This window comes from Molossus molossus, unplaced genomic scaffold (assembly GCF_014108415.1).
Source record: "Molossus molossus isolate mMolMol1 unplaced genomic scaffold, mMolMol1.p scaffold_m16_p_1, whole genome shotgun sequence".
Classification (NCBI taxonomy): Eukaryota; Metazoa; Chordata; class Mammalia; order Chiroptera; family Molossidae; genus Molossus; species Molossus molossus.
The window spans coordinates 117,268,925-117,292,856 of record NW_023425344.1 but is presented as its reverse complement, the minus strand read 5'-3'; the positions used below and the strand labels follow the sequence as shown (position 1 = coordinate 117,292,856).

Genomic DNA, 23,932 nt, shown 5'->3' with positions numbered 1-23,932 from the left:
AAAGCAAAACTCCCTATCCCTACGTAGTTGGCATTCTAGTGGGGAAAACTAGTGATGTCCACCAGATGGAGACTAGTCATCCATAATATCTGGGTTCCAGTATTAGGTTATATTTGTTAATTTAAAGGGTGTTTCTTGGCATCTTTGAGTCTTTCTCTGCTCTTTCTACCTTTACTCCCTTAAGGGTGGAGGAGAAGTGTCTCATGAATCTGAACACTGCAGCTAAAAAGAAAGGCCCAGGTAGGCCCACAGGGACTACCTCTGTGTACTTCATAACCAAAAACATTTCTGGCATTGAGGGCAAAAAAAAAAAAGCTTTCATAGTATCCCCTCTCCCAGCAAGGGCCCTGGATGCCCATCTGAATTTCACTGGAGCCAATTTACAGCAAAAGGTTGAATAAATCCTGGGATTGACTGAGAGCTGCATTGTACTGGCGAATCAGGAGTCACTTCATACATTCCAGGCGAGAGGACTTAATATAGGAATTAGGGGCTCAACATCAACATTGGAAGAACTGGGGAAACAAAGGTCAGAGAAGCTCGCAGAGGCCGAGGAAGCCAACACAGATCTCGGCCCAAAGTTCCAAAGTTCTCAAGAGCTTGCCTGGGAGCCACTGCAGTTCCAAAGAACACCCCTGTGAAATCTACTTCTCCACACGTCCAGCTGCAACAGCCTCTGAGGAATAATGGCTTCTGCTTACCTTTCAAGTCTCATGTAAGTGCCTCCTTCCCCCAGCAACCCATGGGGGAAGGGATCCTGGGAAATGAAGTTCTTAGAATCTCTGTAATGAACACAAGACTGGAGAAGCAGGGTGAGTATTGATGCCTGGTTGACAGAAGACAATCCAGCCTATGTACCTCTCCTAATTCTCTTAAGATCTGGAGATCCCAAGCAATCTCTTCCCCAGTGTGAAAGTGCTATGCACATACATCCCTTGTGAACTTCAGCGGGCTGCCTTTACAGTCTCACATGTTCTCAAAAGCGAGGCTGTAGGATAAATGTGCATATCTGGTCATATTTCAACCATGTTTGTTGCCAAAGTTCCTTTGCTCAGGCCTTCTATGAATAGACTTTAAACCTTATGGATAAAACTTTTGATAGGGAATTGGGTAGTAGTATGGGATAGACATTAAATGACCCAAATAACTGAGGTAAGTCTGATGCTGTTGAAAGATGAAGAGTCTCAAGTAGTTTGGGTGCTTAGCTGGGAAGGGCTCAAGCTGGACAGGATTTGCCATACTCTTTCCTCTCTGGGCACTGACTTAGCTACTGGCATTTCCAGAGTCTTCTGAACCATTCCCCTCCATCAAGATGGGATGTCTCTGTCAGGTAGGAGAATCCGTACATAGGCTAAAGGGCAGCGGAACCCCAAGGGTTTCACAGATTTCTCACATGACCTTTTCCTTCTTGACTTCAAGCATTTCCACTTTGAGGACAGAAATGCAACAGACTGTTCAGTGGATTCCAGGAGTGGAGGGGGATGGGGAAGAGGCGGTGCTGGAGTTGAGCAGAGCTAAGTAGAGTCACAGCAAGGTTTAAGTCCTCCCTAATGGGATTATTGGTCCCTCCCCCAGAGTTAATTAAATAACAGTGCATAGTGTTCGCTTCACTGCCTGGTATATAAAGTGCCTAATATGTTAACTTTTTTGAAAAACAATTTTTTTTTATTGATATTTAGAGAGAGAGGAAGGGAGAGAGAGAGAGAGAAACATCATGGGCTGCCTCCTGCATGGCCCCTACGCAGGGATCAAGCCAGGCAGCGATCGTTCAGGGCACAGCACAAGACCCAACCAACCGAGCCACACTGGCCAGGAGTATGTTAACTTTTTATTATTATTACACTCTAGGTCTTCTGGGTCTGTCTTTGAAAGGATGTGAAGTGTGTCTGAGCATTCAAAAAAAATCCAGACCCTGTATTTTCGGTTGGGTTTCATTAGCAGGTGAGCGCAGGCCTGAGTTGGAGTCCCGCTTCCCCTAGCTGGCCCTCCTCGCTCAGCTGTTCTCTGTTGTACCTCTTGTGGTACTGGATCTGTTCAATGCTTTCTATTCCATTTGCCAATGCAGGGCTCATTCAGAGCAAGGTTGAGTTATTACAAATTCAGGAGGCACTGCACACATAGCTGTCATGTTTCAGTTACCCTTTCTCCTGGTTCAGTAAAATTTGCCACAATAATATGAAGCCATATTTTATGGTTTTCCCTGCACTTGTAACAACTTGTCCAGCTCCCTCCTGCTAATTAAAGGAGGAGGAGTTTGCAGCAGCTCATTGGAAAGCGAGTTTCCAGGGAGGTTGTCGATGTTGCTGCTTCTGTGTTTCTTAACCCCCTTTCCATGATATGAGGTTAGCAGCTGGAGGAACTTGGCAGGTGAAGCCCTGCTTGGTGACAGCCTGAACTCCTATGTCTGTTGGCGGGACAGCAGGACAGCAGCACAGCGCCTCCCCGTGGGCTGGGTTCCACAGTCTGTCCTCCCACATCTGCTCCAGTCACTGACTAGTCCTGATGTCTGTCACAGATTCACTAGCAAAGGTTCCCAACAGGGTAACTGGGGCTGGGAGGTGGGCTGTTAGACAGGACCCCCTCACCTGTCTGGTGGAGCAGATAACGAGAAAGGGAGAGCCAGTGGGAGAGAAGGAAATGGGGAAAAGGACACAGGAGATGTAAACAAAGCAGGCTGCCTTGGTCCCGCTGAGCTTCCCTCTTCGTAAGGAATCAAGAAGTATGGAGATTCCCCTTCACCAAAAGTGCCTGTCCCTGCCTTGTGTTGAGATGGCTGATGCTCACCTTTGTTTACAGAGGGTGAGGAAGGGTAAGGAAGAGAAAGATCAAGAGAAGCCTTGGGATGGTGGCATGCCATCTGGAGAGGAGCTGGGTTGTGGAATCCTGTGGGAGGTTTTTCACGGGGCTTGAAGTCATAGCACCGGACTCTGACTGGGAGCGGAAACCAAATGGCTCTCCAGACCCTGTGTCCCTTCCACGTCAGGGCTTCGAAGGGAGGGCTCCGGCACACTTGGCTTCTGTTTTTGTGTTCTCACTTTTTTATTGAGGTCTAACGTGCATAGATCCTAAGTGCCAGCTTAAATAACTTTTATGAGTGAATAAATGTGTGAAACCACCTCCAGATCAAAATAAAGAACATCTTGAACACAACAGAAGGCTCCCTTGGCCCCTTCCCAATCATCCCACCTCCCACCCAAGGGAACCACTATTATAACTTCTATCACCATCTCTTAGTCTGGCCTGTTCTGGAACTTTGTGTAACAGAGCTTGTGCCTGGCCTTATTCAACTTTTACGTCTGTGAAATTTACCCATGTTGTCACAAGTATTGGTGGTTCACTTTTTTATTTCTGTTTTCTACTATTCATACTACAATGTATTAATCCATTTTACTGTTAATATACAGTTTGGCCTACTATGAATAAAGCTACTGTAAATATTCTTTTTTTTTTTTTTTTTTTTTGGTAAATCCTCACCCAAGGATGTTTTCCCATTGATTTTCAGATAGAGTGGGAAGGAGGGAAGAGGAGAGAGAGGAGAGAGAAAGAGAAACATCAACAAGTTACCTCCTGCACAATCCCAACCAGGGCTGGGGACTGAATCGCAACTGAGGTACGTGCCCTTGACCAGAATCGAACCCACGACTCTGGTCTGCAGGCCAACACTCCCAACTGCTGATCCAGGGCTGCTGTGAATATTCTTATATTTTGATGGACAGTTCTTCGAGGTGGAGTTACTGAGTCACAGGGCAGGCAAATGTTTACCTTCAGAAGTGTGTTTTCCAAAGTGGCTTTACCCATTTTATTTCCCCCTTAATTAGTTTAAACATTTTTTTTTCTTTATTGAGTATAGAGAGAGAGGAAGGAAGAGGGAGAGAGACAGAGAAACACCCATGAGAGAGAACATCGATTGGCTGCCTCCTGCATGCCCCCCAGGTCCACAACCTGGGCATGTGTCCTGTATAGGAATTGAACTGGCAACCTCTTGGTGCATGGGTCCATGCTCAACCACTGAGCCACACCAGCCAGGCTCCCCCCCCCATTAGTTTTTGAACATATCACAGAGGAGCTTCTCCATTGGAGTATTACCTATGGTCTTGCGGAAAAAGAGGAGCTCAACGCGTTCAGAAGTGATAAATCTCAAAGATGGGAGGAGCAGGAGCAATTTCCCAAACCTGAGCAGGAGAGAGGACACCATCAGTTTATCATCAGCATCTGAGCACAAGTCCTGGGAGAGCCAAACCCCCAGGAAAGGCAGAGAGGGAGAAGAGGAGAGATGAGATGAGAGGTACCCAGGGTGAGTAAGGAGGAATTTGGGGGAATGACCCCACTCGCTGGAAGGGTTGCTGCCACCTACCCCTGACCCACTGTGGCCCCCTCTCCAATATGTTTAGTTGAGGAGTGTGACAAAATAGTTAATTTTGTGTAAAGATTATAAAGAGTTCTTTATATTAATAATATATACAATTATTGTGATAATAATATATATATTTGAAAATAAGTTCTCCTCTGTAAGCTACCTAGGATGATAGAGTAACTGTTAGTGAAAATGTTCTGAAGCAGAATCATAATTTTGTGGTTGAGATACTCATCCAGGTCACAAGTAATTGTAGTTTTAAATAAGAACCATTTGCTAAGTGGGGGTCCCCAGTGCAGAGAAGGTGGATGGTGAAGCCCCCAGGAGACAGATGGGGGTGGAGAGCAGACCTCCCTTGGGTGGGAGGCCTGACAGCCAGTGTCTAGAAGGGCCACTCCAGAGTGAGGCTGCTCCTTGCTCCGCTCCCAGTGGGGTCTGTAGGATGCCTGCCCCACCTCCCAGTCGTGTCTGAATTTGTTTTGCCAACCCCAGGGCTGGCTGTCTCCTGTGAGCGTGACTGAGGGGCACTGAGCGGCTGCACCCCACTCCCTGTTGCTTCCCTCATCTGTGTTTCTGATCTAAGGAGGGTCAGGAAGAAGTAACTATGAAGTTAAGTGAGAAATTGTTTTCACACAGCAGGAATTGATCCACTAGTGGGTCACAACCAGTCTTTACAAACAAAAACAAATATCAAGTAAATGATACAAAGTGAGGGCAGCTGGGACTCGATGGCACTTGGTTCAGTGTCAGTGTGGATACTGGGTTAGGATGGAAACATTCCTCCCTGGTCCTGCAGGCGCTCACTGCGGGCCCGCGGCTCGATCTCCAAGCCGCTCAGCACCCAGTTCTGCCTGTAGCCGGCACTGAGCAGCCACAGAAGTGACAGAGGAAATCTTAATCAGAACTTTGAAACTTGATACAAAACCAGTATGCCCAAACATTTCTGGAAGCGGATCCCACAGAAACGTGGCCCGGGAGGGCTCCTGCTGCCTGTGGCCAGCACTCCTAGGCTGCTGCCGGCTGGGGGAAGTGCTCGTCTTGCACACATGAACAGCAGAAATCTCTGTGCAATGTAGCATGTGCTAGTTGGTATACTCTCTCTTCTTCAAGGGAAAGTACCTCTTCTTGTGACCATTTTTCAGATCAGGGGATTCAAGGGTGTCTATGTTAGCTTACTTCTTCAGAGAGAACTGCTGGGAACCCTGAGAGAATGCAGACGGCCTGGTCTAAAATAGCCAGTAGACGCCTGGAGGCCAAGTGCTCTAACCCTGTGGAGGCTGCACATATCTGTTGGTGCTGGCTCCTGCCCCCACCCCCCCACCCCAGCCACACTCAGCAGGGGCTGGGCTGTTGTCCATGTACATGGTTTATGCAAGGGCACCACACAGGAGATGTCCCTCTGTACCTCTGTCACACCTTGTCATGCTCCCTCGGAACTCTCTTTGCCTCCTGCCATTACTTTGTGTTTCTTGACTACCTCTTCTCCCAATAGCTCCTCTTCCCTTATATCACCCAAATGCCAAGTCTTACCCATTCCAACATCTGGAGGCTCTCTCATCTGCCACCTCCTGTCCACTCCCAAGGAGCAGATGCCACGGACTCCCCTGGATGCTGGCAGCATCCTCTGTCCTCGCTGTCATGCTAGTCCGATAAAGTCCAGTTCTATGTGCAACACCATCCCACTCAAACCTGCAGTGGCTCCCCTCTGCTGATCAAATCAGATATGGCCTTGGCTGGCATTCAGAGTCCTGAACAGGCTGGTCCCAGAGTGCTGTTCTAGCCCAATCTTCCTCCTCCTCACGGGCAGCAATCTGTTGTACCTTCCAAACTGAGCTCTTGTCCTAAGAACACACCCAAGTTTGCCACTCCCTCCCTTTCTAAATGATGGTTTCCCTTCTTTTAGGCCCTAGCCTTCCGACCAAGCCCAGCCTTGGGTCCACAGAGTCCCTGCCAGTTCTGCTATACACCCCTACCCCCAGTGGTTCTCTGCTTCCTTCAGATCCATACAACCTGACCAGGTCGGTTCTCTTCTTCAGTGTGGTCCCTGGTAGGCAGCAGCTTTGTCTCACGCACAGTGTGGTCCCCACTCCCTGGGCCTGACACTGGGCCGGCACACAGTAGGTGCTGGACTTGTGCTGGCTGCACTGAGACCCTTGTCCTCTCTAATCAGTGCAGCCTGAGGTGGAGTCAGACAGATGGGCAGGGGGAGAGGCGAAAGGATAGCTGGGTCGGGAGGCATGTGCTCAGGTCACCTCACAGGCTGGCTCGGGTGGTGGGCCTTGCTGTGCTGGCTCAGCATCACTTGGGACTGGTCCTGCAAGGCCTCCACATGCTCAGGATCCTTCAGGCCCCGCGTTTCTGGAGAGGAGCAGCAGCAGTGAGCCCCTCCCCCAGCTGCCCTGCCCTCGCAGTCAGCCAGGGCTCTCAAGAAGGGGGCGCTCAGCCCTGCACCACTCTCCTCTGCTCCCCAGGGAAGGTGTCTGCACACTTCTGGGTCTATGTGGGTTGACGCAGGGAGAGTGAGAGGCAGAGGGAAGTCACTGGAATTCCCATTCTTCATTCCCAACCACGTCTCTGGCTGGACCAAGACTCAGCTACCTGGTTTGAAGAGCACCAGGGCCTTCATGCAGGCAAACTCTGTGGGGTCCACCGCCAACGCCCGGAACCGGGAGGTGGTTTCCTGCAGGAAGCGCATCTCCGCACCGGTCAGCCGGCCCTGGGAGCTGCCAGCAGCCGGGGCCTCAGGGGGCACCAGAAGTGGGCAGCTGTCCAGAGGCAGAGACCACTGTATGGCTCCAAGGAGGAAGAGTTCACTCCAGGCTTCTTCCAGCAGGATCACCTGTGTGCACAGGGAGTGAGTGTGATGCAGCCCCCCACCGCCCCGCCTCCTCAGTGTCCTGAGAAAGGAGGGGATGGTCTTGGGGCCCGGAATGTTCTGACCTCATGACCTCAACCAGGGGCTCCGAGCTCTGGGACTTGGCACCATCTGGCCCACTACCTGGGTTCCATCCAGAGCCACATCTGGAGCATTTTGGAGAGCCTAGAGCTGTGGGAAGGTGGACAGCCTGGGGGACACCCCCCATGAACACCCGAAGTTGAATAAACTCAGGACACATGGCCTGACTTCTGATCCAAACCCCGGCTCAGGGCTCAGACCCTCAGTGTGCCTCTCTCTGGTTTATAATGACAGGTCGGTCTGCTCGCCCTGGAGCAGCTCAGGGAGCATCCCAGAGTTGAAAAGGTTGGGCTGAAACCCTGGCCCTGAAGTTAGAAGCCTTTGTCGCTTCAAGGGAACCCAGAGTCACCAACTCACACTGGTCAGTGTGTGCGACCACCTGTCACACAGTGTCTGTAGGACCGGAGGTGTCATCTGGGGAAAGAAGACCAGGGCCCATAGGTACTGCCTTCAAATCCCCGGTTCCTGTGCGTACCTGCCCCCCACCATCCCCCAGGGGCTTCTTCAGCCATGCTCTCTGCCCAGAGTCACGAGCAACTCCTCAGTCACATCTCTGAGACTTGGACCCCTGACCATCACTGACTCACCAGCATGCGCATCCCCAGCCATCACGTCCCCAAGCCACATGACCCTCCAGTCATCATCTGAACGAGGATGTACGTGTCCCCAGCCTGGCTGACTCCTGGGGGTCGCCCAGTGGATGTACCTGATCCCGGAAGGGCAGGTTGGAGAACACAGGCAGGTTCTTGGCCCACTTGACAGCCATGAAGAGCAGGCGAGCTGACGTCTCATGGATGCTGTCCAGACCACAGGGGGAGGAGGAGGAATATGGGGACGAGGGAAACTCTGGGTCATTGCTGGTGACATCGATGTTCTCATCAACTGTTGGAGGAGGAGGCTATGACATAAGCCACTGCTCTTCAGCAGGAAGCAGGGGTGCTCAGGGGCCTGGGTTTGGGGATAGAGGCCGTCTTCCCACTTACCATCCTCCGGCTCTAGCTTAGCACAGGTTTCGGCCGTTATAAGGCTGGCCATGAAGTGATGGTGGCCTGGAGGTGTGCGGGCCCCGGGCCCCAGGGCTCTGGCTGCAGAAACAGGTGTGGGGCCCTGCGGGCTGGGCTCTGCCAGGCCCAGGGGGGCCACCAGGGGCTCCAGCGGGGGCTCCCTATCTGACTCCACGCGGTGCAGGTGGGTCTGCGCTGTGCTTCGTGGCTGGCGCTCATGCTGCACAGCTGGGGAGGCAGGAAGGTCAGGACACCCACTAGCCTCCCACCCCCATCTCTTCTGTCGGGTGTCTCCGGGTTGGCTCCCCAACTCACCATCCTGGTTCATGCCCGCCTGTAGGCACTTCCTCAGCCGGCAGGCCTGGCACTGGTTTCGGTGGGCCTTGTCCACTGGGCACATCCCTGCCCCCACCTGGCACCTGCAGGTGGGCAGCCCGGGTGTCAGTGCGTGCTGGACTGTGAGCTTTGGACACTCCTTCCCCGAACACCCCTCCCGCTCCGGGGCCGTAGGCTCGGGGCTCCCTGGCGGGGCCGGCCCTCCCCACCTGTAGATAAGCCTCCGCCTCACGCTCCTCTTGAAGAAGCCGCTGCAGCCATTGCACGCGTAGATGCCGTAGTGCTTCCCACTGCTGCTGTCCCCACACACGCGGCACTGCCGCGAGGGGACAGCGCCTGAGGGGGAGGGAGGGGAAGTGCAGGGTCGCACACCCGCCACCTCTGCAGGGAACCCCCTCTACCCCTCCTTCCCTTTCCCTCTCAGAAAGCGTCTCCCCATCACACTCCCCACCCATTGCACCCACCCGGCCCCTGCCCCTCTCGCTCCGTGGCCACCTGCCAGCAAGTCCGCCTCCACGCCCCACCTGCCATCTCCTCTCTGTGCAGGGGCTGCAGGCTCCATTAGCCCACAACACATTCTTGACAACACCACTGGGACCTTTAGCCAACAAACTTGGAGGGGGCTCTCCCTTCTTTCCTACCCACCAGCTCAGTTGTCCTGACCTGGCTCTGCTGATCCCATGTTTCGGGGTCGCCAACAGGTTCCCTCACACTTTCCCACAGCCCATGGGGCTGGGCCTCAGTTGCTCTGGCTCCTTTCAGGGTGCACTTCGCTCCCCAAGGGCTGAGACCTTACCTCCAGGAAAGCCGTACCTGCCTGCTCCTCCCCCAGGCCCCATCTGCCTGGAGACTCCTTCCTGGAGGCAGCCACAGCTGTGGTTGCACCTGCAGCCATGTGAGGCTTGTGGAGCTGCTGTCCCAGTCTGGAAGGTCCCAGGGCAGCCTCGCCTTCCTGCCTGAGGGAGGCTCCAGGGACACTGAGCCGAGCAGCCTCTGCCTCCCTCTCTCCTCTGGCCCTCTGTGCTGGGCTCACTTCTATCTCTACTTCCCCTTTCCCTGGTCCTGGCGACCTCCCTCTGTCTTTGTCTCCCCGCCTCTCCTCTCTGTCCTCTTGCCTCTGTCCCCTCTGACTGACTCAGGAGCTGCTCCTGCGTCCCCTCAGAGCAGTGGGCCTGGGGTTCCGGCTTGAGGAGATTTCTTCCCGGGCAGCTCTGGATGCAGCTGATGAGCCTCTTAATCTTTACCGTCTCCCCAGGGGATCAACCAGCCACACCTGCAGCATTCTCAAGGCACCTCCCAGACCGTCAGCCCTGACCCTGACGCCCCCACACCAGCCCCTGGCTGCCCCGTGCCCGGGGTCCCTTCTGCCCAGTGCTCTCAAGCTGCTCGCCCTCCAATGCCTCCAGAACTTGAATCTCTTTGGGGTGCTCGGTATGCGTCGGGACAAACAAGTGTGCATGGCTGAGCTGTGTGGCCGGTGCACGTGGTGCTCACTGTGGGTGCTGCATGGGTCCAGCTCTTCGCCCCAGGGGTTGTCCCCCACCCCTTGCAAAGGGACTGCTGAGGGCCCAGGATTGGAGGGTCCTGGCCCCCTGAAAGGTGAGCACTCCACCGAAACCCGGCAGAGAGGCAGTGCCCATTGCAATGGGAATGGGCCCACTGTAGGGTCTGAGGCTGGCCCGGAGGCGGGGCGGCTGCGATGCGGTGTGGAAGGTCACCGTCAGGCATCGGCAGGTGTTGTATTTACCCGCCTGGACAGCCGGGCCTGCAGAAATAGAGGGGCGAGGAGCCCTGAGCTGGCCATGGGCTCTCAGGCCACCTCCCCTTTTCTCCTCTGACTTGGCCTCCAGTCCTGGCCCCTCAGCTTCCTCACACCTAGTCTCCCAGCTGGAGCCCAGTGATGCTTCTGAGGGGAGGAGGCAGAAGGAGGTGCCTGCCTTCTCGGACCAAGACAGAGACAGTCCCGAGTTCAAATCCCTACTCCCTCACAGGCCATACATGTGTCCCTGAGCACGTGATTTAACCTGCCTGAGCTCAGGTTCCTTGTCTATAAAAAGGGGTAACAAAAATACCTGTCTTGTATGTAGTTAAGGACACTAAGTAAGATCATTCTCAGAGTGGCCCAGTGCTTGGCACTTAGAAATAGTATAATAAGTGATGGATGCTGTTATTATTTGTCAAGGTCATTGAGAGGATCAATAACGGCCCCTCCCCCACTCCTACCCATGCCCAGGATGGAGCAGGAAACCCCATGTTGGTCTGGAGGGGACCACCCATGCTCAGCAGACCTGAGCTCACCTTCGGAGTAAGCCTGGGAAGGGGTTGGCCCAGCCTTAGAGCCCAAGGAGGAGAGGGGACAGTGTAAAGCTTCTGGGAGGATCATGGGGTTCAGGGGACAGACGGGGTGGGGCAGGGCTCTATGTAAGTGACGTTAACCCTCATTGTGACAGAGAAGCACTATTGGGGATTTGAAAAGTCAGCTCGAGGGACTTTGCAGGGTAATCTGCTCTCTGGGGCCTTTCAGAAGCTCGAGGCCATGGGCTGAGTCCTCACCTGACCTTCTCTGCCTCTGCTCGCCCTTCTGCCAGGAAGCTCCGGACCCTTCTCCGCAAGGTCTCCAAACCACCCCCTCCACACCACTGACAGAGGCTTCTCCCTGGCACTTGGTTGACAGTCCTTCCTTTACAAGGCTCCTCTCTTCCTCTTCTTCTGGAACTCAGTTCTCCACCGTCTTCCTCCCTGCTCTGAACTTGTCATCACCTCAGTGTGCCCCAGAGGTTGGCCCCAGCAGACCTTTTCACTCCCTTCTTGGGCAATCTTGCACCATGCACACCTTCCAAGATAAATTCACACCACACTACTGCCTAGGGCTCTGCCCCAGCTTCCAGCCACAGATCCACTGGAGTCTGGTGTGGAGACCAACTCCACAGGCCCCAACCAGCCCACCCTCAACTTGTCTGCACAGAGCCAGGCCCCGCGCCCAGGCCCAGGGACCGCCTGCAGATGCGGGGCAGGGAGGCACACGCCTAAGGCTAAGCCGAGGGCCTCTGATCCTGGAGGTCTGGACCCAGGAAGAGCTGCTAGGAAAGGGCTGAGAGGGACAGTCAGGACAGTGTGGGCCACAGGAGGAAGGGAAGGGGAGGACTCAGGATGGTGGCATTGACCAGGTCAACGTCCTACGAGGTCATTCCTATCACTAATAAAGAGAGCATGAGAGCAACCCAGGAGCATTCTTACACAAATACCCGCGATATCACATTCAAAACCCACAGCAACCCTCTGCGGAAGTTCTCCTCAGCCTCAATTCGCAGAGGAGCAGACTGAGTTTCAGGAAGGTTAAGCCATAGGCTTCAGGCCACACAGCTACTGAGTGGTGGAGCTCAGGGACGGAGACAGGGCTCGAACGTGTGTCTGATCCCCAAACTCCTGCTGTCCGCCCAGGTCCTCTCCCAGGAGACTGCCGTCACTGGCTCCAGCAGCAGGAGGCGATGGTGCCTGGAGAATTGTTCTGAAGAAGGGGAGGCCTGCGGACGGGCGGTGGGCGGGAGGGACTGACAGCAGAGAGCTGCTGAGGAGGGAGGGAGATAGGGCCAAGGGCTTTGTAGGAAGCATGGCATGAAGGGAAGACTTTTCTCTGTCAAGGGAGCTGTTCTAAAAATGTACTGAAAAAGAGGAGTTTCAAAATTGGGAGACACGAAGGAAAAGGAGTCAGAGGGAGCGAGGATAAAGTTGGTGGTGAAGCGGCTGCCTGCTACCTGAGCAAGCCCGAGGGGTGGGCGGGCCCTGGAGATCCAGGGGGGCCTGGAAGAGGCCCCCTGGAAGGAAGCAGGAGCCCAGGGTGGCCTGGTATCTGTGGCTGTGTGACTTGGGCGCTATCCTGCCTCTCGGTTTCAGTTCCATCATCTCTAAACCAGCTGACTAGTGCCTCCCCAGGGTTGTGCTGGGGTTCAAGGAGATGACGGGAAAGGCATTGACTCAGTCCCAGATGAGAGGGAGGAGGCCAGAAATTGGGGTGACTGCTATCAGGAAGGGACTTCTGAGCAAGGTCTGAGGCCCCGCTGAGGTTAAAGATGGTGACTTTACAGGTGGACAGTGTGGCCAGGTGCCAGATTTTCCCTGAAGCCCTCATCAGGGAGGCAAATCCTGGGAGAAGAGAGACACCAGGACTGCTCCCAAGCACATGGGAACTGTGGACAAAAAGGGGCCACACGCTAACCTGACAAGCTCAGGGAAGGCGTTTGTGGCGGCCTTGTGAACTCAGAGGCCTAAAGTAACCACAAAGGATGGTCTGAAATTAAAACTTTTTAACTAAAAGCAGTTTATGGCAGGTAGTGATGTCCTAGGCTGGCATCTTCCCTGACAAAGGTCACTCTTTACCTTAACTGAGTCTGTCTATTGTCTTTTTGCATCTATGATAACATTTCACATTGGCAACATATCTTTGGAATGTCCAAGTAATTTCCCTTTTACAGACCCCTCAAAGCACAGGCACCACGGAGACCACAAATCTCCTCATTATTACTGAGTGGATTGTTGACTGTTAACTATCCTGTACCCACCTGTGTAGAAGATGCATGTGTCTATCATTTTACTTTTCATCCAATCCCAGAGGTTTCCCCACTTTGCTTCCTCCCGCCTTCCTAACCTATCACCAATGGATTCCATGTAACCCACTTCCGGCCCCTCTTTTGATTGTAACGTATAGAATAAGGGGCAAAACTGCCATTCTCCAGAGCATTATCTCAATCTGTTGAGGTTTTACTTCCCAGAAATTTTCGACAGTTTTGTCTCAAATATACTCACAAAAGTTCTTCACAGGTTTGAATGTTTCTTCTGTTGACAGAAGGACCACAGGGACGTTGAAGGCATTAGGGAGGGGTTCCCCGGATGGAGAAGCGGGGAGCTCATTTCCCTGGCAGGTCTTTGCTGCTCTGCATCTGAGCTGCCCAGTCCCCTCCCATCCAGCAGGCCTGTTCAGAGCTCACCTCCTCCACTCACCTGCCTGACTCCTCAGTCCACTTGCTTTCCCTTCAGGGCCAGATCTTGTTCTTAATTCCAAGTCAACTTTCTCTCCTCAGTCCAGATGGAAGATTTCAGGGACCGGTTCAAAGTTCAGGTCACTTGACATGTGGGTCACAATGCACAAAATGGACAGGAATTTGTTTGTAACTTGTCTGTATTTTCCTGATATTCTACAGTGGGTATGCATTACTTTAGAATGGCAAAAAATAAATACATTGACAATAAAGATACCCACAGTGTTTGACCTGCCTGGGCTTACTCGGTTTATTTTGACTTTATTCTGTCAACCCCTGACTCATTTTGATCGCTGCTGACTCTTGGTTCTTTGGCAGGTCAGGCCCAGCCAGAGCTGCGACCATGCAGTTGGTAAGGATGACAACCCAGCAGGTCTGGGGCGGGGAGTGTCTCCCGATCTGACCACCAGCTGCTGGGGCAGACGCCAAAGGATTACTCAGTGCAAATCCTTGAACCTGCTGACGAAGCTGCCAGAAGCCCCCTTATCACTAATACTATTATTCCCCCAAGGACAGGTCAGCACCTTCCTTCTGATTCCTAGAGGTCCAGGCAGGTGGTAAAGGCGGGGCTGGGTGCCAGGGTGGGGAAATGGGAAGCTGCAGGATTGGCTCCTGCTGGACACTTCAGACCTGGCAGGTAAGGCCCCCTGCCCAGCCTTTTTGGGGCCTGTCACACCCTGGATCACAGACCCTCGGCCTGAGAGAGGGCCTGGGTTCTGCCAGGGAAGGAGGGAGAGGCTTCTGGAGTGACCCGGTCAGGTTGGCTGGGCTTGTGGTCCATAATGTTATGGACAAAAACAGGCCACATGCTAACCTGACAAGCTCGGGGAGGGCCCGTGTGGTGGCCTTCCAGACTAACTCAGACCTGAAGTAACCATAAAGGATGGTCTGAAATTTAAAAACTTTTTAACTAAAAGCAGTTTATGGCACGTATTCATGTCCTAGGCTAGAATCTTCCCTGACAGACATCCGTCTTTACCTTGACCCTGCCTGTCTATGTCTTTTGCATCTACAATAACATTCCTTTGGAGTGTCAGGGTGACTCCCCTTTCTCCAGGCCCCGCAGGGCACAACCAATGCACCAGGGTGGAAACCACAAATCCCCTCATTGTTATTAATTGTTGACTATTAACTATCCTGTACCCACCTAGGTGAAAGAAGCTTATGTCTGTCATTTTACTGTATATCCAATCCCAGAGGTGCCCGCGCCCACCGCTTTGCTTCCTCTGCCTCCCTAATCTATCACCAGTGCATGTCACATACCCGTCTCCTCTGTTGATTGTAATGTATAAAATAAGGTGCAAAACTGCCATCTCCAGAGCATTATCTCAATCCGTTGAGATTTTGCTTTCCGGCATTTGTTGTCAATTTGGCTCAAAAATAACTTACAAAAATTCTTCACAGGTTTCCATGTTTCTTACGTGGACAGGGCCCATGCAGCAGCTGTGGGCCTGGTTTGGGGCCGGCCTCACTCCCGCTGGGTCCCGGGAGCCGGCCTCTGGTTTCCTAACAGCCCTCCCCACGGTCCTCACCGCTTCGGAGAAAGGGTAGCCAGCGGTGAGCGCGCGGGAGCAGAGCTCCTCAGGACCCACAGGAAACCTCACAGAGATTTAATGACACGGCTGTTCCCTGCAGAAGTTTAGGAAAACACCTACGTGTAGGGGCAGGGGGAGGGGGAGAAAGGGGGAGGGGGAGGGAGAGGAAGGGGAGAGAGAGAGATTTATTGTTCCACCCGTTAATGCCTTCACTGATTGAGCTTGCGTGTGTCCTGACTGGAGATCAAACCTGCAACCTTGGCATATCCGGACGACTCTCCAACCTACTGAGTTACTCAGCCAGGGCCAAAGCTCTTTTCAATTTTAATAAAGAGAATGGCTAATTTGAAGTAAATGTTACCAATAATAATAATAACAATAATAGCAATAATAATCAGAAATATTCATCGAGGAATTGTGAAAGGCTCATAGGTGTGAGAATGAAGAGCCCTCTGCTCTCCATTTTTCTACCTTCGACCACAGGAGGGGAGGGCCGAGCGGAGGCCTGGCCCAGGAGGCGCCCTTTCTCTGCCGGCTCTGGCCCTCTGGTGCTGGGCTCTGGGAACCTCTGGGGGGTGGGGGGAGGAAAAGTGGGGGTTGGGGATGTACTCCTTGAAAATCAATACAGACTACTGTAAAAACTTAACAGGTACAACCACACCAGTGTATTCTAGCTGACTGGCCCTCCTGGTTATAATATGGATTATCTAGACACAAAACAGCCTAAGGCAGTCTTTCATCCTGGCAGTGGTACAGGAGGGGTCCCAGGTGGACATATGAGCCAGATAATTCTTTGTTGTGGGGACGCCCTGTACAGTGTAGACGTTTAGCAGCATCCCTGGCCCTCCACACACCACATGCCAGTATCATCCCCTTCTCCCCAATTGTGACAATCAAAATGTCTCCAGACATTGCTAAATGTCCCCCTGAGGGGCAAAAATCACCCTTGGTTGAGAACCACTGGCCTCAGCCACGTTATCTCCTGCTCTCCTAGAGACCGTCCTTTAAGTCTGTTTTCACAAATGCAGGAAGCGTGGCCCCCGACAGGGGTCCCTGAGGAGCCAGGCTGTCAGGCAGGTAACACGGTCTCAGGCTTCATGTGTGTGGCAGACGCAGGAGCCATCTGGAAGGGCATTCAAAGTGTGAACAGAGGTTTCTCTGAAGGAGGATTCTACTATTTTATTTTCTTCTTTCTATTTTTCCGTGTTTTTTTTTTTTAATGTTTAATAATGAACTTGTGTTATAATTATGATCAAGATAAGGCTTTTGTTTTGAAGACTTTTGATCATTTGAAATAAATATGACCAAACTATCAATAGGAAATATTTATTAAGAAGTTATGTGGCAGACACAGTTCTCAGCATTTATGGACAGCACACAGCACCATCAGACAGAGGCACACTCATTACTATCCTCCTTTTATGGAGACTTACCCAATGTCACACAGCCAGTAGGTGGCAAAGGTGGAATTCATACTCAGACAGGTAGGCGGGTTATTTTAGAACAATGGATCTGCTCAAGAGTAGGGGGAAATGGGAACATCGTAGCTCTAAAACCACCGTTATTCATCTAGTGAAGCACATCTCCTCCAGACACATTCTGTGTCCAGGGAGGTTGAAAGGATGAAGCAGATATTCTGGGCTGTGGAAAGTCGCTTTGAACTGGCATTTCTGTTCTCACTTTTTCTGAGATGCAGATTCTGACACTAAACCACACCTGCTTTGTTTCCTGTGTCTGCTTCTAAGGGGCCAGCTCTGGGGCTGCACCAGCTGTGACTGGGAGTTGCTTTCAGGCGAGCACTCTGTGGGTGTGCGAGAGAATCCTAGGGTCCTGGACAGAGCGGGCTACCAGATGCGCGGCACTGGCACGGAGGTGCCACGTCTGCCTGTCTGTTGCAGTTTATCCTTGAGGTCCCAGACAAGGTCATGACAGCTGCTTGGGCTTATAAAAATTGCCTAAATTGAACTGTCCAGATGAGCAGTGTTCAAATGGCACATTGGGTATATTTTTCTTCCTGATGATATTGAAGTGCGCTTTGTGTTCTAACAGTCTTTATTAGCTAGGTTTATTAATTTGGTGAAGATTCAAAATGGAAGTAACAGATATCCAGTACCTCTCTCCAGTGATGAAAGACATGTCCTTCAGAATGACACTGGAAATTGCATGTGCATGAGATGGAAAAAGGATGGCAGAGTGAATGGAAGCTACACAGACGATCTCCCAGGACCAAATGGAAATTACAACTAAAATAAAGACAAATCTTCAGAAAAAAGCAACAGAAAAGCAGCAGAACAGGACCATATAAACAGGGACACGAGTAGGATCTGCAGAGACACGAGAGGGTGGAGGGCTGGGAGCCCACAGACAGCAGCAGTCTGACTGGTGAGCAGCACCCTCAGTGTTAAACTCCCAAGCCTGCTCCACAGCGTAGAGAGCTGGGACAGATGCTAAAATAGCCACAGCCACTCACCTGGGGCTCCGGCAGAGGGAGGGGGGACTGGATTGAAACTCTTTGGGGACACCTGGGATTTGGAGAGCACTCAGTTTTTACTGAGTTGCAGCCACAAAGGACAGTGGCCAATTTGCTCCTTCCAAGAGCTCTGAGGAAAAGCAGCAGTCCCCACCCCCCTCGGAGATACAGCTTTTTCTGGGTGAGGCAAAGAAATACAAATTGAGGCTCATTAACAACTAGCATATATCCCACCCTCTAGAAATCCTCTTATGCAGAACATCAGGCCCTGAGCAAATAAGAATACTAGCCTCCAGGCAAAAAGCTACAGGACAACTGAACCTTTCTGGGCTTGCAAGTCTACCCAGGAAAGTAAGACTTGACAGTGGTGTTTAACATGGGCCCACCCAGGCTCATCCAAACCCAATAGAGGGAGCCACAAACAGCAGAACACTAACACACACACGGAAAATTTGGCAGGCTCTAAAACCCACTGAGATAGCCAAAATGTTGAAACAAAGAAACAAATCCCAAATGAAAGAACAAGAGAACTCTATTGAAGATGATACAAATGAAATGCAATTAAGTAAATTATCAGAGGTAGAGTTCAGAGCCATGATCTTGAGGAAGCTCGACAGCATGAGTAAGGACATCAGCACCATGAGTAAAGATATAGAAACACTGAAAACCAACCAAGTGGAAATGAAGAATGACATAGCAGAAATAAAGAACACATTGGAAGGACTAAACAGCAGAGTAGAGGAAGCTGAGGACTGGATCAGTGAATTAGAAGACAGGGTAGAAAAAAAAACAACCAATCAGAAAACCAAAAGGAAAAAACAATTAAAAAACAGGAAGATAGCTTAAGAGAACTGTGGGACAACTGGAAACGTAATAATATGCACATCATAGGAGTCCTTGAAGAAGAAGAAAATGGGCAAGGGTTAGAGAATATGTTTGAAGAAATAGTGACAGAAAACTTTCCTAACTTGGTGAAGGAAGAAGACATTCAAGTTCAAGAAGCACAGAGAGCCCCAAGTAAGAAGAACTCAAACAGGCACACACCAAGACACAGAATAATTAAAATGTCAAAAATTAAAGACATAGAGAGAGTCCTAAAGGCAGCAAGAGATAAGCAACAGGTTACCTACAAAGGAACACCCATAAGGCTGTCAGCTGACTTCTCAACAAAAACACTACAGGCCAGAAGGGAGTGGAATAAAGTAATCAAGGTCATGAAGAACAAAGATCTGAATCCAAGACTACTCTATCCAGCAAGGCTATCATTCAAAATAGAAGGTCAAATAAAGAGCTTCCCAGACAAAAAAAAAATGCCAAGGGAATATATTAACTTAAACCAGCACTGCAACATATGCTAAAGTACTGCTGTAATTAGTAGAAGAAATAGGAAAAAAAATATAACCACACTAAACAAAAATGGCAATAAATAAGTACATATCAATAATTACCTTAAATGTGAATAATCTGAATGCTCTGATAAAAAGACACAGAGTAGCTGACTGGATAAGAAAGCATGGCTCACATATATGTTGTTTACAAGAGACCCACCTAAAACAAAAGACTCACATAGGTGGAAAATGAAGGGATGGAAAAAAACCTTTCAAGCAAACGAAAGGAAAAAAAAGCTGGGGCAGCAATACTCATATCTGATAAAATAGATTTCAAAATGAAGGCCATAACTAGAGACAAAGAAGGCTACTACATAATATTGAAAGGATCTATCCAACAGGAAGATATAACCTTGATGAACATCTATGTTCCCAATATAGGAGCACCAACATATATTAAAAATCTACTGGAGGACTTCAAAGGAGAAATTGACAGCAATACAATCATAGCAGGGGACTTCACCCCACTGACATCACTGGATAGATCATCTACACAAAAAATTAACAAGGAAACACAGACTCTAAATGAAGGGCTAGATCAAATGGATTTAATAGATATCTACAGAAAATTACACCCCCAAACTAGAGAATTCACATTCTTCTCAAGTGCACATGGGACATTCTCAAAGATAGAACACATGTTAGGGCACAAACTAAGTCTCTACAAGTTCAAGAAGATCACAATGGCATGAAACTAGAAATCAATTGCAACAAGAACATGAAAAGACATTTGAAAACATGGAGGCCAAACAGCATGTTATTTAACAGTGAATGGGTTACCATGGAGATCAAGGAAGAAATTAATAACTTCCTGGAAACAAAGGAAAATGAACACACAACAATACAAAATCTATGGGACACAGAAAAGCAGTCCTAAGAGGGAAGTTCATAGCACTACAGGCCTACCTCAAGAAACAAGAAAAATTTCTAATAGACTATCTAACCTCACAACTTAAAAAACTAGAAAGCAAACAAAAAGAAAACCCCAGAGCAAGAAGAAGGAAGGAAATAGTAAAGTACAGATCAGAGCAGAAATAAACGACATGGAGACCAAAGAAACAATTCAAAGGATCAATGAAACAAAGAGCTGGTTCTTTGAAAAGATAAACAAGATTGATGTACCCTTAGCTAGACTCACCAAGAAATAAAGAGAGAAAACCCAAATACACAAAATCAGAAATGAAAGAGAAGTAACAACCGACACCACAGAAATATAAAGGATTGTGAACAAATATTATGAACAATTAAACGGCAACAAATTCGACAATCTAAGCAAAATGGACAAATTTGTAGAAATACATAGTCCCCCAAAACTGGACTGGGAAGAGATAGAAAACTTGAACAGATCAATAACAACTAAGGAAATTGAAGTGGTAATCAAGACTCTCCCAGCAAACAAAAGCCCAGGCCCGGATGGCTTCACAGGGGAGTTTTACCGAACATTGAAAAAAGAACTAACACCCATTCTCCTCAAACTATTTCAAAAAATTCAACAAGAAGGAAGACTTCCAAACTTGTTTTATGAGGCCAGCATCATTCTAATTCCAAAACCAGAAAAAGACACTACAAGGAAAGAAAACTATAGGCCAATATCTCAGATGAACATTGATGCCAAAATCCTGAACAAAATACTAGCAAATCGGATCCAGCAATACATCAAAAAAATTATTCACCATGACCAAGTGGGATTCATCCCAGGGATGCAAGGCTGGTACAATATTCACAAATCAATAAATGTGATACACCACATAAATAAAATGAAAAATAAAAACCACATGATTATAGCATTTGACAAAATCTAGCATCCATTTTTGATAAAAATTCTCAACAATATGGGAATAGAGAGATCATATCTCAACATAATAAAGGCCATATATGAAAGACCTACAGCCAACACCATACTCAATGAGCGGAAACTAAAAGCATTTCCTTTAAGAACAGGAACAAGACAGGGATGCCCACTTTCACCACTCTTATTTAACATAGTACTGGAAGTCTTAGCCACAGCAATCAGACATGAAGAAAAAATAAAAGGAATCCAAATTGGAAAGGAGGAAGTGAAACTATCATTATTTGCAGATGACATGATATTATACATAGAAAACCCTAAAGACTCCATCAAAAGTCTACTAGACTTAATAAATGAATTTGGCAAAGTAGCAGGATGCAAAATTAACATCAAGAAATCAACGGCATTCTTATACACCAATGATGAGCTCACAAAAGGAGAAACTGAAAAAATAATCCCATTTACCATTGCGACAAAAAAATTAAGATACCTAGGAATAAACTTAACCACAGAAGTAAAGGACCTATTTGCAGAAAACTACAGGACATTGGAAAAAAAAAAAAAAATAGAGGAAGATATAAAAAAGTAGAAGCACATACCTTGTTCATGGATTGGATGAATTCACATCATTAACATGTCCGTACTATCTAAAGCAATCTATAGATTTAATGCAATCCTCAGCAAAATACCAACGACATACTTCAAAAGTTCATATGCAACTAGAACAAATACTTGAAAAGTTCATATGGAACCAAAACAGACCCTGAATAGCCACAGCAATCTTGAAAAGAACAAAGTTGGAGGGATGACATTACCAGATTTCAGGTTATACTACAAAGCCACTGTAATCAAAACAGCCTGGTACTGGCACAAGAACAGGCAGATAGATTAATGAAACAGAATAGAGAACCGAGAAATGGACCCAAGACAACATGTTCAGTTAATATTTGACAGAGGAGGCAAGAGCATACAGTGGAGTAAAGATAACCTCTTTAATAAATGGTGTTGGGAAAATTGGACAGCTACATGTAAAAAATGAAACTAGACCATCAACTTACACCCTACACAAGAATAAACTCAAAATGGTTAAAAGACTTAAATGTGACTCATGAATCCATAAAAATCCTAGAAGAAAATATAGGCAACAAAATTTCAGACATCATATGCAGCAGAATTTTCACTGATATATCACCTAAGGCAACAGAAACGAAGGAGAAAATGAACACATGGGATTACATTAAACTCAAAAGCTTCTGCACAGCAAAAGAAACAACCATCAAAATGGAAAGGCAACCCACTGTATGGGAGAACATCATTGCCAATGAAATATCAGATAAGGGGTTAATTTCCAATATATATATAGAGCGCTCATACAACTCAACAAAAGGAAAACAAAGAACCCAATTAAAAAACGGGCAGAGGAACTGAATAGACACCTCTCCAAACAGGACATACAAATGGCTAAGAGAGATATGAAGAAATGCTCAACATCACTAATCATCAGAGAGATGCAAATTAAAACACCCGTCAGAATGGCCGCCATCAACAAATCATCAAACAACAAGTGTTGGTGAGGGTGTGGAGAAAAGGGGACTCTAATACACTGCTGGTGGGAATGCAGATTGGTGCAGCCACTGTGGAAAACAATATGGTGTTACCTCTTTCTTTTTTTCATGGTGTTATTTTGAGGATTTATTTATTATTAAAACTTTTCCCAAGCTTTATTGAGATATAATAGGCTTACAACACTGTGTACGTTTAAAGTGTACAAGTGTTGATTTGATACATTTATTATATTGCAATATAATTACCATCATGGTGTTAGCTAACACCTGCATCATGTTGCATCATTATCATTGTGATGAGAACACTTAAGATCTACTCTCTTAGCAACTTTTAAGTATATAATACAGTATTGTTAACTATAATCATACTGTGCATTAGATCTCCAGAATTTATTCACCTTATAACTGAAAGTTTGTACCGTTTGACCAACAGCTCTCCATCCCCCTCATTTTAGATTCCACAAGTTCAGGACTTACTTCATTTTGCATATCTTCCTGTCTATCCTTCCTGTTGGCTTGCCTCCGAATGCCCTTCCCTCCTTCTCCTCCTCCAGCAGACTCTTTCTCCCACTTCAAGACCAAATCCGAAACTATTTTACCTCTCTATTTGTTTAGTTGTTATTGCCTTTCTCCTTCAACTGGAATGTAAGCTTTATGCGACCAAAAATCTTGTCTATCTTGTATAAGGGTTTGACATATAGAAGGTGCCTGATAATTATTTCCTGAACAACTGACTAAATGACTAGAAAGCATCCCCTAGTTCCCCCAGCAGAGTTCTCTTTCCTCTGCTTTGCCCTCTGCTCTTGCCTCTGACAGGTCATCTTACTGCATCAGACACACTGCTCACATGCAGAGCTTGGCACAGAGCCTGGCCGGAGCTCCTCCAGCCCCTGCTGCCGTCACACCCATGGCTCATGCTGCCACTGATTCTGTGATTTACTTGCAATTGAAAACAAATCAACTTAGAGATTATCTAGAAAGAGAGATGTAAAAGCAAAGAGTTGTTGATAATTGTGGCAGAAAAAGTTTTAATAAAAGGCCAGTACAGAAAAATGCTCAAATAGTTAACCACTTCAGGATGGAATGATATTTTCCTGGAGAGCTTTCCTCCGTTCCCACAATGGTGTTTCCACATTGGTTTACCAGGGAAGCAGCCCCTGGGGTAAGAAAAAAGTTTCTGAGTAAAGGGACTGAAAAAAGTGGGCTTTAATCAGAACACGTCTGCATTTGTCTGTTTTATCATTGGTAGGGTCTTGTTTGAAGAAAAATTTCCTCTTCCTAAAAAGTAACAGGAAAATTTCAGGAGCCTCAGTTAAGACACTCTAGTTATTAGCTGTGTGACTTTGCATGAGTATCTTAACTTTTCTGGGTTATTACAATGAAGAAATAGTGGAGCTAATAAATCTTACCTGTGTCAGACTGGCATGTGTGGCTCAGTGGTTGAGCATCGACCCATGCACCAAGAGGTCACCGGTTCGATTCCTGGTCAGGGCACATAC

At 48.6% G+C, this 23,932-nt stretch overlaps 1 protein-coding gene across 2 annotated transcripts; it reads right to left on the bottom strand.

The window, feature by feature from the left end:
* Nucleotides 1–3,982: 3,982 nt before the first annotated feature.
* NR2E3 (nuclear receptor subfamily 2 group E member 3) lies at nt 3,983–9,879 on the bottom strand. 2 transcript variants are annotated; one of them, XM_036240084.1, is made up of 9 exons: nt 9,464–9,879; nt 8,860–8,986; nt 8,630–8,733; nt 8,294–8,542; nt 8,017–8,192; nt 7,668–7,724; nt 6,953–7,193; nt 6,607–6,712; nt 3,983–4,172 (listed from the first exon to the last, which is right to left on the bottom strand). In XM_036240084.1, exons 1-9 carry the CDS (start codon nt 9,543–9,545, stop codon nt 4,040–4,042), a joined length of 1,275 nt encoding a protein of 424 aa, XP_036095977.1. In that variant the 5' UTR covers nt 9,546–9,879; the 3' UTR covers nt 3,983–4,039. The 2 variants fall into 2 exon arrangements, with proteins under 2 accessions (XP_036095977.1, XP_036095985.1); XM_036240092.1 differs by lacking the exon at nt 7,668–7,724.
* Between the last annotated feature and the right edge of the window lie 14,053 nt (nt 9,880–23,932).